This window comes from Aspergillus fischeri, genomic scaffold (genome assembly GCF_000149645.3).
Source record: "Aspergillus fischeri NRRL 181 1099437636264 genomic scaffold, whole genome shotgun sequence".
Classification (NCBI taxonomy): Eukaryota; Fungi; Ascomycota; class Eurotiomycetes; order Eurotiales; family Aspergillaceae; genus Aspergillus; species Aspergillus fischeri.
In genome coordinates this window covers 5,485,935-5,498,168 of record NW_001509762.1, presented here as the reverse complement: position 1 = coordinate 5,498,168, position 12,234 = coordinate 5,485,935, and the positions used below count along the sequence as shown (strand labels likewise).

General features: G+C 50.8%; 5 protein-coding genes across 5 annotated transcripts, besides 1 other annotated feature; 2 read left to right on the top strand and 3 right to left on the bottom strand.

Annotated features, from left to right (window-relative positions):
* Nucleotides 1-1,197: 1,197 nt before the first annotated feature.
* NFIA_090810 (inositol phosphorylceramide synthase regulatory subunit KEI1) lies at nucleotides 1,198-2,297 on the bottom strand (the record flags this gene model as incomplete). The annotated part of the gene is made up of 2 exons (XM_001261019.1): nucleotides 1,198-2,142; nucleotides 2,256-2,297. 2 exons carry the CDS (start codon nucleotides 2,295-2,297, stop codon nucleotides 1,198-1,200), a joined length of 987 nt encoding a protein of 328 aa, XP_001261020.1.
* A 1,069-nt stretch (nucleotides 2,298-3,366) lies between these two features.
* NFIA_090800 (Rab family GTPase YPT6) lies at nucleotides 3,367-4,290 on the bottom strand (the record flags this gene model as incomplete). The annotated part of the gene is made up of 5 exons (XM_001261018.1): nucleotides 3,367-3,425; nucleotides 3,487-3,886; nucleotides 3,992-4,080; nucleotides 4,155-4,180; nucleotides 4,241-4,290. 5 exons carry the CDS (start codon nucleotides 4,288-4,290, stop codon nucleotides 3,367-3,369), a joined length of 624 nt encoding a protein of 207 aa, XP_001261019.1.
* Nucleotides 4,291-4,835: 545 nt separating this feature from the next.
* On the top strand, nucleotides 4,836-5,685 carry NFIA_090790 (H(+)-transporting V0 sector ATPase subunit c''; the record flags this gene model as incomplete). Its single annotated transcript, XM_001261017.1, has 5 exons — nucleotides 4,836-4,893; nucleotides 4,949-4,983; nucleotides 5,042-5,133; nucleotides 5,202-5,510; nucleotides 5,580-5,685. 5 exons carry the CDS (start codon nucleotides 4,836-4,838, stop codon nucleotides 5,683-5,685), a joined length of 600 nt encoding a protein of 199 aa, XP_001261018.1.
* Nucleotides 5,686-6,229: 544 nt separating this feature from the next.
* On the top strand, nucleotides 6,230-8,534 carry NFIA_090780 (bifunctional molybdopterin adenylyltransferase MobB/molybdopterin molybdotransferase MoeA family protein; the record flags this gene model as incomplete). Its single annotated transcript, XM_001261016.1, has 4 exons — nucleotides 6,230-6,499; nucleotides 6,553-6,593; nucleotides 6,652-6,689; nucleotides 6,742-8,534. The coding sequence occupies 4 exons, from the start codon at nucleotides 6,230-6,232 to the stop codon at nucleotides 8,532-8,534; spliced, it is 2,142 nt and encodes a 713-aa protein (XP_001261017.1).
* Nucleotides 6,987-7,012: a microsatellite.
* Nucleotides 8,535-8,737: 203 nt separating the features above from the next.
* NFIA_090770 (DDHD domain protein) lies at nucleotides 8,738-11,799 on the bottom strand (the record flags this gene model as incomplete). The annotated part of the gene is made up of 4 exons (XM_001261015.1): nucleotides 8,738-9,195; nucleotides 9,250-9,387; nucleotides 9,450-10,731; nucleotides 10,789-11,799. 4 exons carry the CDS (start codon nucleotides 11,797-11,799, stop codon nucleotides 8,738-8,740), a joined length of 2,889 nt encoding a protein of 962 aa, XP_001261016.1.
* Nucleotides 11,800-12,234: the final 435 nt, after the last annotated feature.

Here is a 12,234-nt window from a genome sequence, read left to right as displayed (position 1 = left end):
GAAAAAAGGCACTGAGTACACTATCCTCTCCGCCATCGGGGGTTGGATCATCAGCCTTCTGATTGGACTACGATCACGACATCGATGCAAACACTTATCCAGTGTAGGAACAAACTTGCCGTTTTGGTTGAAGTGCAGGGGTCCCGTGACTGTTAGCTCGAGCACGTCAGTTTTCTTCCTCACCTTTTGAGGTCTTGGCGTCGGTGTTTGAATCGGTCACCGAGCTGATGATCTGACGAGAAGGACAGTCAACAGTATCGGGATTCTGTTATTTTTGAAGCAGAGCTGCTCTCCGTCGTTGTCATATATCTACCTTAGACTAGAGTAAAATGAATGTCTAATAGTGGAATTCTCTTGAGTAACAGACTGAAACGCTGAGATTCTCATGGATGGTTAACTGCCGGACCTTGCTTATCCAGCACTCTTGCACTCTTCGCCGCTACCAAAGTGCCTCAGGCCAATCTCTCGGGCGAGAGCTTGGTGTCGTTTCAATAAATCAGTATTCAACTACTAAGGTAGTGAGTGACTGGATGACCAAACTCTCATTAACGCCATCATTTTAAACAGATCGGCTGCTTGTCAGCTGCTGCGAGGTTATATGCAATAAGTTTGAAGACGAAAACTATCTCAATTGATGATGTTGAATTTCTCAAGACGCCATATTAAATGCTAAACCCATATCGTTATGAAATATACAGGGCCTATACTCCCGAGCCATCCACAGCCGAGAGAACAGGCGTCCACCAGAGTAGATCCATGATACCCTCTACTATCTGATTCCACGTGTCAGCACCAATTACATCCGCATGCCATATCCGAGAAAACCTGACCCGAACGCCTCTTCCATTGAAGACATTCATCAAAAGCGAAGGGCGAAAGACATGAATCATGAAGCAGTCACCCAGAGCCCAAGTCCCCACCCAACCATGTTATGTAGATCATTTCGGCATATGAAATAAGTAACAGGAACAAATAAGATCACAACGACTTTGAGCCGATGGTAAAAGGGGGATTATCAACAGTGGCGAGCCTTGTCGATTTGATTCTATACAACGACAAGATCGCAACGATGGCCGGCCACGATCCCTAGCAATTAAGTAGGAGCCGGGGTGGCAGGACCAGATGACATCACGTGTCGTTATGTGAACAAAGTATGCCGGCTGCTAGGCAGCGATATATGCTGGTAACCGAAGCAAATCACCGGCCGTCAGTCCAGTCATGCATCTTTAGATTCTCCGGGATCGGTTGCTGCAGTGCAGCGGCCTGAACTGTGGCTTGCGAGGGCTGTGGAGGCCCGGTGCCCGACCGGCGCCTTCTTTCTCGTTCCAAAGGACCAGGAAGCTCCTGGCCACGAGCACGAAACTTGCGACCCATGCTGTCCAACCAGGCACCGTCCTCGTCTTCGCCCAGCCAGTAACTGCGACCAAGGCCAATCATAAGGCGGCCAAGCTTGCCCTGCCAGCCTTGACCATCAGGACTATAAGGCGAGAACGGCTCCCGGTCGATATCAGCAACACTAGCAACGCTAGCAACGGAGGTATTGCGGCTGTGCGTGGGAAGCTGTGTGTGGCGGGGGATCGCGACGTAGAGACGTAATTTCTGGCGGGCGAAGGCGAGCATAACGAACACGAAGTAAATGCGGATAATCCACAGCAAGCAGATGAACACAATGCTTTGGAAACTCTCGGGCTGGGTGACGGCGTTGGTGAGGCCGTCCGGGCTTCGTGCGGAGTTTCCATTGGTGGACGAGGAGCCGTATTTGGGGTTGGTGAAGCCGGCGGTCTGGGAGATTGTGTCGCTGCCCGGCCCCTTTGCGGTCCCGTTATCGTAGTGCTGTGAGATAACGAGAAACCATGTCACCCCGAACGCAGCTGTGTATGCGGCATTGATGACTGTGTCGAAGAGGTAGAGCCAAGCGAGGGCGAGGCACTGCAGGGGCGACTGCTTCCGAATATGCGGGAAGAGATATGCTGTAAGACCGAGCGCAATAAGCGAATAGAGGTACATAGAGAGCTGGACTGGCGACAGATGGTAGCCGGTCAATAAGGCGAGCAGGCCATAGAGACCGCTGATCTTGTTCAGCAGCAGGGAAAGTGTGATTAAAGAAGCGCCTGTCTCCAGGCTCATCACATAAAGAAACGTCTATTGGAGTCATCGTTAATTAGTATTCACACACTTGACAGACCTGTCGAAAGACGAATGGAAGAGTTTTGCAGTCTCTTCATTTTGAGGTCATGCGATAAAAATTGACGTACCTCTGGCCGCGGTACGCGGAGGAAACGGGCTGAAAACCCCATGATGGATGCCGCCGATGAGGTCGGTGAGGGAAACCGATCGTGGCTCAAGGACGGCAGAAAAAGGAAAAGGAATGGAATGACAGAAGAAGATGATGGTAGAACGACAAGTCGGGATCGGTTGAAGAGAATGAAAGATGGCAAACGAGGCTGGTGCTGGGTTGTTGGAATGCCCAACCTAAGCAGCTGTTGCACAGGGGCGGGCTTGGTTTTCCGGGCGATCCGCCCGCTGATCGCTACCTTTTCGTATTCGTTTACCAGAGTCTAAGACTACTCAGAAAAGCATAATGCGAATAATAGCGAGCCCTGAGAATGGCAATGATGACAATTGGCATCATTATTTTATTCTCATTATCCTAAGTCTTTTCCGACATTACGATGGGTAGATAGAATTGAATCTTCCATTTTCTTGCAACTAGTCTGTTACATTATTTCAACGTCAACTCCGGATGCATCTATGGTCATTTTCAGCGGTACTTTGTAGTCCAGTAAGAAACATCAGGCAACCTCTATGGCTTGGCATCTGCCACAAAATAGTAAACACCAAGTCACATTTAGAGCTATTTTGTGGTATTGAATAGGACGGCTGCAGTGCACTGAGAGCGAATGTTTCTGCCTGCCGGACTAAATAGCCAGAGACTGGATTCAATTGTACTTGACTGTATGAGGCTTGGAAATATCAGCCTCCTTTTGTCAATGGACGAGGTCAATGCACGACATCGATACACAGAAAAACAGTGGATAATCTCCCAATAATATCGACGCAACAGAAATTCTTGACGATGAGTCCATGGGGCAATGAGACGCTCATATGACGCGCAAGTAGAACACCCATCTCTGCCTTGTAGCACCTCGGCGACGACCACTTTGAGACCAACGCACTGAAGAGACGCAAAATTGAAAAGACTTCAATCTAAAAACGCTGTTCAACCTGAAACATGGAATGGAGAAGGCAATGTACATGTTAAGAATGGTAAAACATTATGGACAATCTCAATTATCGTCATTGAGATCAAATCATCAAAGGAGCGAGTAGCAATTATAGACAGGTAATCAAAAGGTTGATATAGAACTAGCACGCGCATCCATCGTTGCTTGTCGTCTCTCTGGGGTTGATATTGACGTCGATCACTGTACGAAGAGCAGTCAGTCTCAGAGGCAGCAAGCCAACAGTTGCGGAAAATAAACCCACTTTGCGACTCTCTGTTTGCTTCACCCTCCATTCCGGGAAGGGCTTGGGCTATCCTCCTGAAAAGTTGCTTCACATTGTGGCCGACCTTGGCGCTGGTCTCAATGAACATCAGACCATTCTTCTTTGCCTCCTCCTCGCCTTGAGCTGTGGTAACTTCCCGCTTATCATTCAAATCGGTCTTGTTGCCTACTAGCACGATGATCACATCGTTGCCCCGCTCACCACGAACATCATCAATCCACTTCCGGGTATTTTGGAACGACTTGGCGTTTGAGATATCATAGACGACAACTGCGACGCTCGAGTCTCGAATGTAGGAAGGAATCAGGGATCGGAATCGCTCTTGACCGGCCGTATCCCAGAGCTGGAGTCGGACTGTTCTATCCTCCAGATACATCGTCTAATGCGCGAGGACAGGTTAGCTAACCCGCATATTCGGTGATGGGCAACCGTAAAAGTATTCGTGACGCCGACGCAACATGTCAGTGAACGAGGTGAAATCTACCTTGGACAGAAAGTCGATTCCGATTGTCGCCTGGTATGTGTTGTCGAACGAATCATACATAAATCTGGTAATCAGAGACGTCTTCCCCACTGCAAAATTAATGTCAGATGCCACCCTTATCGTGTCTTAACCCCGTGTGATCGCCCCGGAGGATTGTGCGTACCGCTCTGCTCTCCTAAAAATACCAGCCTATCGATCTGTTAGCGATTGGGATCAGAAGACAATACGCGTCCGCGCTGAAAAACACACTTGAATTTCTTCAAAGGGTTCGAATACGACCCAACCCCGGAGGAAGCCATGGTGAGTTGTGTGAGTGAGGAGCGGTGACAAGAGAATAAGGGGTAGCAGAGGCAGCCGCGGTATCAGTCTTATACTTCAGCGGAGATGGAAGAGATCGAGAAGGACGCTAGGCTAGGGATATGAGAGTATAAAATCGAAAAGCTTTTCCGTTTTAACACCGATGTGGTCGCGACTAGATCAGCCGTGCGAGTCTTTCAGATGGTCGCCTGGAGAGGAGCTCGATCCATGGGTCAGTCTGGGGTACGTGAATAGCTGGTCCAAAGTATCTGGCTAAGAGCCTACCTAAGACAGTCCGGCTTTAGTCTCTGCTTTGACGGGCTGGAGTACGGTGAACCACGAGCTCCGCCGACCGGCGGATTAAACTCGGGCCGAACCAGCATCACAGCCGACTAAACGTGCCTGTTGGTGTTCCAGCAAGACGAACAGCGCCAAACAGAGCTCCAACGTTATCGCTTACCAATTATCTGCAGCTCTATTTGAGACCCCTGCAGCTTGATATTCTTATTTCGAGATTAGGGGCTGTGCGAAAGGGTTGAAGATCACCATGGTCCTCTATTATGGAGCTGGGGCTGCAACCGTGTCACTCCTCGTGATAGGAGGGTGTAAGTACACCATGAGTCTCGCGCAATGTCTGGATGTACTAACACGCTTATCCAGACATGCTGTTTCATGGCGACGGTGAACAATTCAATGTATAAATTGATACCTTCATTTCCCTCCGCATGACCTGATCTCGTTGACATCTCTTAGGTTGGCCACTTCCTCGAGTCCGTTTCACCATACGCCTGGGCAAATATTGGTATTGCTTTGTGCATAGGGCTGTCTGTTGTTGGAGCAGCATGGTATGAGCCGCTCTGCAACTTTGGTTTCGATAGAATCGATCCTGTCAGTTACTGACCTACGTCATCAGGGGTATCTTCTTAACAGGCTCATCCATTGTCGGCGGAGGTGTAAAAGCACCACGGATTCGGACAAAGAATCTGATCTCTATCATTTTCTGTGAAGTCGTCGCTATCTACGGAGTTATTATGGCTATCGTGTTTTCTTCGAAACTCAATCTTGTCGAGGGCGACGAGATCTTTTCCGGCAGCAATTATTACACGGGTTATGCGCTCTTCTGGGGAGGTATCACAGTGGGGGCATGCAATCTGATCTGTGGTATCTCTGTTGGCATCAACGGAAGTGGTGCAGCTCTGGCCGATGCCGCTGACCCGAGCTTGTTCGTTCCCATTCCCCTCGCATCTTACCTTCGTACGCCTGGCTAATCATATAATGTCTTTATGAACAGATTCGTCAAGATCCTCGTCATCGAGATTTTCAGCTCTGTCCTCGGTCTCTTCGGTCTTATTATCGGCCTTCTGGTTGGTGGAAAAGCGACAGACTTCGGCGCTTAATTTGGGCTTCCAACAACAGTCTTCTGCGACAGAAGACTTTTCGTGAAGCGAATCTGGATTCATTCGGACTGGATCCACTCGTACCAATTTCCCCTTTCTTCTTAAATTTCTTGTTTCGTCCTTTATCTGTCTGTTATATAAAGCATTAAGGCGTCTGGATTTGGGTTGACTGTAGAGCTTCTCCGGTATGCAGAGAGCTGCATTGATGATTTAGCTGTTCGCTGTGGTGATGATGTCCGCTATGATGTACAGTAAGAGTTGTCCAGGATTAATGGCCAATTCAGATATCCGAGGCAGTATTCATTCCTTTCTGGCACTTTGTAAATAGGGCGCAATTAATGGAGGATTACTTATCATTCATTTGTTTGTACTTCCGCGGAGTGTGGTTCTATTATCACAGTAGTTGACCGTGAAAGCGCTCCCCGCTATCTGAAGCTTTGTGATATATCTCCGATTCCGCTTATCGAGCTACTTAAGAGCGTAACGTATCCCCGCACCTCCAAGAAGCAACGAATTAGTCACGCTTGCAGTGTTCACACCAAAGATGGCCGACGGCAAACTCAGGGCTGCAATCCTGGTTGTCTCGGATACTGCTTCTCAGGACCCATCCACTGACAAGGTCGGCGATACTCTGACCACTTCCTTCGCAGCCGAGGGGTCCAACAGCTGGGACCCTCCTGTCATCAAGATCGTGCCAGATAACGTGCTAGATATCCAACGGACAATCTGCAACTGGACAGACGGTCCAGATTGGTTTAATCTGGTTTTGATTAGCGGTGGTACGGGTTTTGCTGTCAAGGATAATACTCCCGAGGTCTGTTATGCTGCCCTTGAGGGACCCAAGCGAGAAGCTGATGATTTGTATAGGCTGTATCGCCTCTCATTCATCGCCATGCGCCTGGCCTTGTGTAAGTCGGCTGTCAAAGTGACTTATTAAGGACTAAGGATACTAACTGCATGGCTCAGACACGGCATGCTTGCCGCCTCTCTTAAGGTGACACCGTGTAAGGCTGGAAACATCATTTTACTCAGTGCAATAGCTGACCATTTCTTCAGTTGCAATGATGTCTCGGCCTGTTGCAGGTGTCAGAGACAAGTCGCTCTTGATTATCTTACCAGGTTCACCGAAAGGAGCCAAGGAGAATCTTGAGGCTATCATCAAGCTCCTACCGCATGCCTGTACTCAAGCGGCTGGAGCAAACTCCAGAGCTCTCCATGCAGGTGGGGTTAAGAAGCTAGAAGCCGAAGCTGGTATCGCTTCTCAAAGCCAAAGCTCAGGGAGCAAAGTACAATCGCATGATCATCACCACCATCATCACCATCACCACAATCATGGGCATTCTCATGGTCACGGACACGTAGTCCCAAGGGCGCATACGTCACCTTCAGAATGGCCTCAGTCTAACGACCCGAATGCAGGGCCGAACCGCCGTTATCGCTCGTCTCCTTACCCCATGCTCTCAGTCGACGACGCTCTCAAACTGATCAGCCAACACACGCCAGAGCCGGTCGTCATCGAGGTTCCCGTGACACCTTCTCTTGTTGGCTCTGTCGTCGCTGAAGATGTCTACGCCGGAGAGGCAGTACCAGCCTACCGCGCCAGTATTGTTGATGGATATGCCGTCATTGCACCGGACTCGCCAACGGCCGAGCGTAGTACCAAAGGGATCTTCCCGGTGGCCTCCATCGCCCACGCGAACCCAGGAGGGACGCTGTCGCCTCTTGAACCTGGGACAGTCGCGAGAATAACCACCGGCGCGCCCGTCCCACCCAACGCGAACGCAGTCGTGATGGTAGAAGACACCGTCCTCGTGTCCTCCACACCAGACGGTCAAGAAGAGGCCACCATCGAAATCCTCACAGGCGACATCAAACCTCTCGAGAACGTGCGTGAACCAGGCAGTGACGTGGCCCTAGGCTCCAAAATTCTCTCCAAGGGCGACCTCATCACTTCTGTCGGGGGCGAGATCGGCCTCCTCGCAGCAACAGGAACCAAGACCGTCAAGGTATACAAGAAGCCCTGCGTGGGCGTACTCAGCACCGGCGACGAGCTAGTCGAACACAACGACCCAACCAAGCTCATCGGCGGCCAGATCCGCGACTCCAACCGCCCCTCGCTCCTCTCCTGCCTGTCCTCATGGGGATTCCCCACAGTGGACCTGGGAATCGCGCGCGACACACCACCCACAGAACTGGAAAACGCCCTCCGCGACGCCCTCCGCGGCGTAGGGCGCGCAAGCACCAGCGTCGACGTGATCGTCACCACAGGCGGCGTCTCAATGGGCGAGCTGGACCTGCTCAAGCCGACCATCGAGCGCTCGCTTGGCGGCACCATCCACTTCGGCCGTGTCTCAATGAAACCGGGGAAGCCGACGACGTTCGCCACCATCCCGTTCAAGCCCTCGTCGTTGCCGACTGGCTCCGCGCAGCAGGAGCGCGAGTCGAAACTCATCTTCTCGCTGCCGGGGAACCCCGCTTCAGCGCTGGTGACGCTGAATCTGTTCGTGCTTCCCTCGCTGCACAAGTTGATGGGAATGGGGCAGAGGCAGACTGCGCCGGGAGTAACTCCTGCTCTGGGGCTGCCTCTTGTGTCCGTCACGCTGGCGCATCCGTTTCCGCTTGATCCTAAGCGCACAGAGTACCACCGTGCCATTGTCACTGCCTCGCGCTCTGATGGCCGGCTGTATGCCACGAGTACCGGCCTTGAGGGTGTTGGCCAGCGGAGCTCAAGAGTAGGGAGTCTTGCGAGCGCGAATGCGCTGTTGGTGCTTCAGCCCGGAAGTGGAAAGGTGGACAAGGGTACTCTAGTGGAGGCTTTGCTGCTTGGAAATGTGGTGCCGGAGGCGTAGACTGGGACGACGAGTATGCTATGAACGTGTATGGTAGTCTCGTGGCTAAGTTACAACGATACTCGGAATGAAAACAATTAAGATAACATTTCCTCAGCACCTCCAGAAGAGGATACTTCGCTGTAATTCGTCAATACGTAGGTATCTCCGGAGAGGAAACCCCCAACGCCAATGCCAGTCACGCAATTGTTATCTCTAATCTATCAACCTTTATGTATCTTCCATCCCTTCTTCTTCTCAGCCCTAAATGCAGGCAATGTCGATTCCCTCCCCTGCTCGCGGGCTACCTCTATGACGACAAAGCGAACAAAATCTGATAGGATCCAGTAACTGCTATGCGCACTCAGCATGTTCAGATATTGAATGTTCAGTGGTCCACCACCACCGGAAATAAAATAGTCTATTTGGCCGTTATCGTTAAGGAGTAACATGCGTTTTTCTGCAATCTCCTCGCGTGTGAAATCATGCGTCTCCATTTCCACATTGGAAGGGAGCTTGGTAAGGGTGGCAGGACGAATAGGCGCGGGAGCAGTGGACGTGCTCCAGCGAAAGACACTGCCGAAGGATTCCCAGAAGGAGGATGAAGTGCCCGGGATAGAAGCGACCTTTAGAGAATTGGCAAGGTCAACGTCCACTGCGGCATTGAGACGATATGCGATTGCTGATAGAGTCAACCATTATATTCGATTGCAATGGCAAATAAGGAGGGACTTACGGTCTGTAGTATGCATGATGTTGTAGAGATTGTCAACGGCCAAACAACCATAGGTGTCTGCCTCGCCCGCCACACCACGAAGTCGATCTTCGCCTTCGTAGCCGGGCTTATCTCTACCTCGCCGTGGCAAGAGGTTCGCTGTAGAGTTTGTTAGCAGGTGTTCGGTAGAACAACCTGTGTAATCTATAGATCCAACGTACCTTTATTCAAGAGTAAGAAAAAGCCGACAGGACTACCACAAAGGAAAAGATTCTTCGTGTCAAACTCGAAAATATCACTGCGGACGCTCGTCGTCGCGAAATCAATGTCTGGTAGCTTGGTCGGCTGATGACTGAGAATATCTATAGCCATAGCGCTTCCTAAAGAGTGTGCAATCAGGTGCACACGACCGTGTTTCTGGAACCCGGGATTGTTCTTGCACCACAGTCGAAATATTCTATTCGCTTCTTTGACAACTGCTTGAATCATCTTCGGCTTGTGATGTGACAAGTAGTAGGGAATGTCGAGCATGACATCACTGATCAATGACCTGACGGCCGGAATTGTCTCTGGCGTGATGTCGTTCAGCGAGTAGTGATTTGCAGTTGGATCAGAAATCTCAGACTCGAGGCTTCCATCCGCCAGGGATAGAGTCGATCGCCAATTGACGGGTAGGGCCATGATCCCGCCATGGTCCCGGCGCACATGATGCCAGACCGGCTCGTTGTTCAGCTCCATGTTGATATTCCTGCGGAAGGCATTGATTGCATGCGTAAAATGGAAGCTCTCCATACGCTCCGATAGCTTCTGACCTATGCCATGGATGACCAACACCAAGTCCGTCGGAGTAGGTCGCGATCCTTCCATTGCACAGGCATAGCAGACTTGTCTACCATCCGTCCTGGACATTGCTCGCGACTGGATTCGGAGGTAATTTCTTACATCTACAGGACTGGGTTTAGATGGATGTAGCTGTTCCCATGAGCGACGGCTGAAGCCACGAACCACGGGTATTCCAATGTGTCGACCTTTGCGAATCGAACTGAGAGGTCGCCTCCCTCTTGAAACTGAAGGAAGCAAGCTGGGTCTGAGAATTTGAGCATTCCTACCATCGACATATATGACACTGGAATTCAAAAAGGGCTTGGCGGCTTCAGTATGTGCAGTCGTCCCACCAGCAGCTCGATTTTCTTCAAACGTTGGCGATTCCGCACTTCTTACCTGAGCACTAGATCCAGGGCGTGAAGTGGGTGTGCTGTTGGATTTCGTATCGGGTTTCGGCCACAGTTTGTGAACGATTTTCATTTCCGCGTCGGCTCCGTTCTCAACACAGCTGTTGAGTTCATCCTGCCATGTGTCTGTCCAGGGTTTCAGATAAATGTATCCATCCTCGAGCTTGTTGGCGAGCTCTGTCTCTACTGGAAGCATTGTGTTCTTGTAAAACCAAGTAGCACGCAGAACATTCGATTCATCATGAAGAGGACTCCAGTATATGGGTTTCATCTATAGGAGAATCAGCGCCGTCAGATCCTGAATTCAGCTAATTGAGGGAAATGCCACCTTTAGATTCGGTAACTCCACCAGGTGAAGTCGGGAAACACCGACGGGAACCTTCAACTGAGAAGTGTCGTCCTGATCAACTGCCCCAGCTTCCATTATAGGTCCTTCTGACGAGTTGTCTTGATCAACACTGTTTCTCAGGTCTGAGGGCTTGGTCGCAGTATGATGCGACTCAGCGTGATAGGGTTCAGCCTGGATATTCGAGCTTCCACCCTTTGAGGAGACAGATTCAACCGAGCGACCTAGCGGGCTTTGTAACTGAGCAATAGGAGCTCTAGCAAACGGCGAGCCGCTAATGCTCGCATCATGAGATGATTTACCCGGTAGACTTCCACTCGCGAATCCCCCCATTGATGGATTTTCGCTCGCTGAGGATGTACCTGCAACGCGTTTTGCAGCATGTGGTTGACCGCTTAAGGAGAGCTCCCTTTTCCTCTGGTTGTGATTGTCCGACCCATCGTCCTGTGCAGAGCCAACTTGCGATCTGCCCCATGAGACACGGTCACCCGCACCACCGACTCCGTCATTGGATTCTCCTCTGCTACTGTGTAATGGTTGGTCATTGGTAGACGAAGAATGGTCATTAGGCGGACTCTCATCAATTCCAGTGAGGCTTCCATCTCCACGGCTGCCTGTATGCCTACTCCGCTCCGTGCCACTGGCCGATTCCTTCCCAGGTACAGCTATACCTGCATTTCTCGGGATACTTGAAGACTTCTTTGACCCGGCCGCCCTTTCCTTCATTGTTTGTCGAAGATGCCGCCACGCTTCCTCGAGCGCTATGTTATCCTTGACAGAGAATGGCTGCGGTGGTGCCCGTTCATTCTTCGCATTTTGACCGCTGGACGGTGGAGGCAGTGCGCTTAAGGGATCATCGATCGGTAGAGACGAGGTGTAGAAAAACTGCGCTCGAACTTTGGGCGGTTCAGATAGAGAAAACCATGTGGAAGGGTCGGGATCATCGTCGGCCAGTAGACAAGTCGGTCCGTAAGTGTGAAGAGGACCAGTCATCATGTGAGATGTTTTGGACAGCTATTTTCGTGAAGAGAAGGTGGAAGCGAGCAGAGAGGACCTAAGCAATCATCAAAGAAAGAACCTGCGTGCTCTAGAGTTGGAGAATGCCGGTTGATATTCCAATGCCATAGCATCAAAGCCGACAGTGTCAATTTCCCATTGGCTGGCGTCGTGTCAACAAGGGGACTGGGACCAAGGAAAGCTTCAAGGGAGCTTAATGTTGAGCAACCGGGAAGTTGTCATGATAGGTGACAGATCTCATTACAACGTATTCTCGGACAGACACAGCAACGATAGAACCGCCTGCTGCGAAAGTTGGAAAGCAGTAGATGAATCTGCGCGAGGTCATTTGCTTGTGATCCTACGCGGGAGCCTATGACGTCGGCCACGTGCTTGGGCATTTCCTGGGCATTGGCACAACAAGGAGACCGC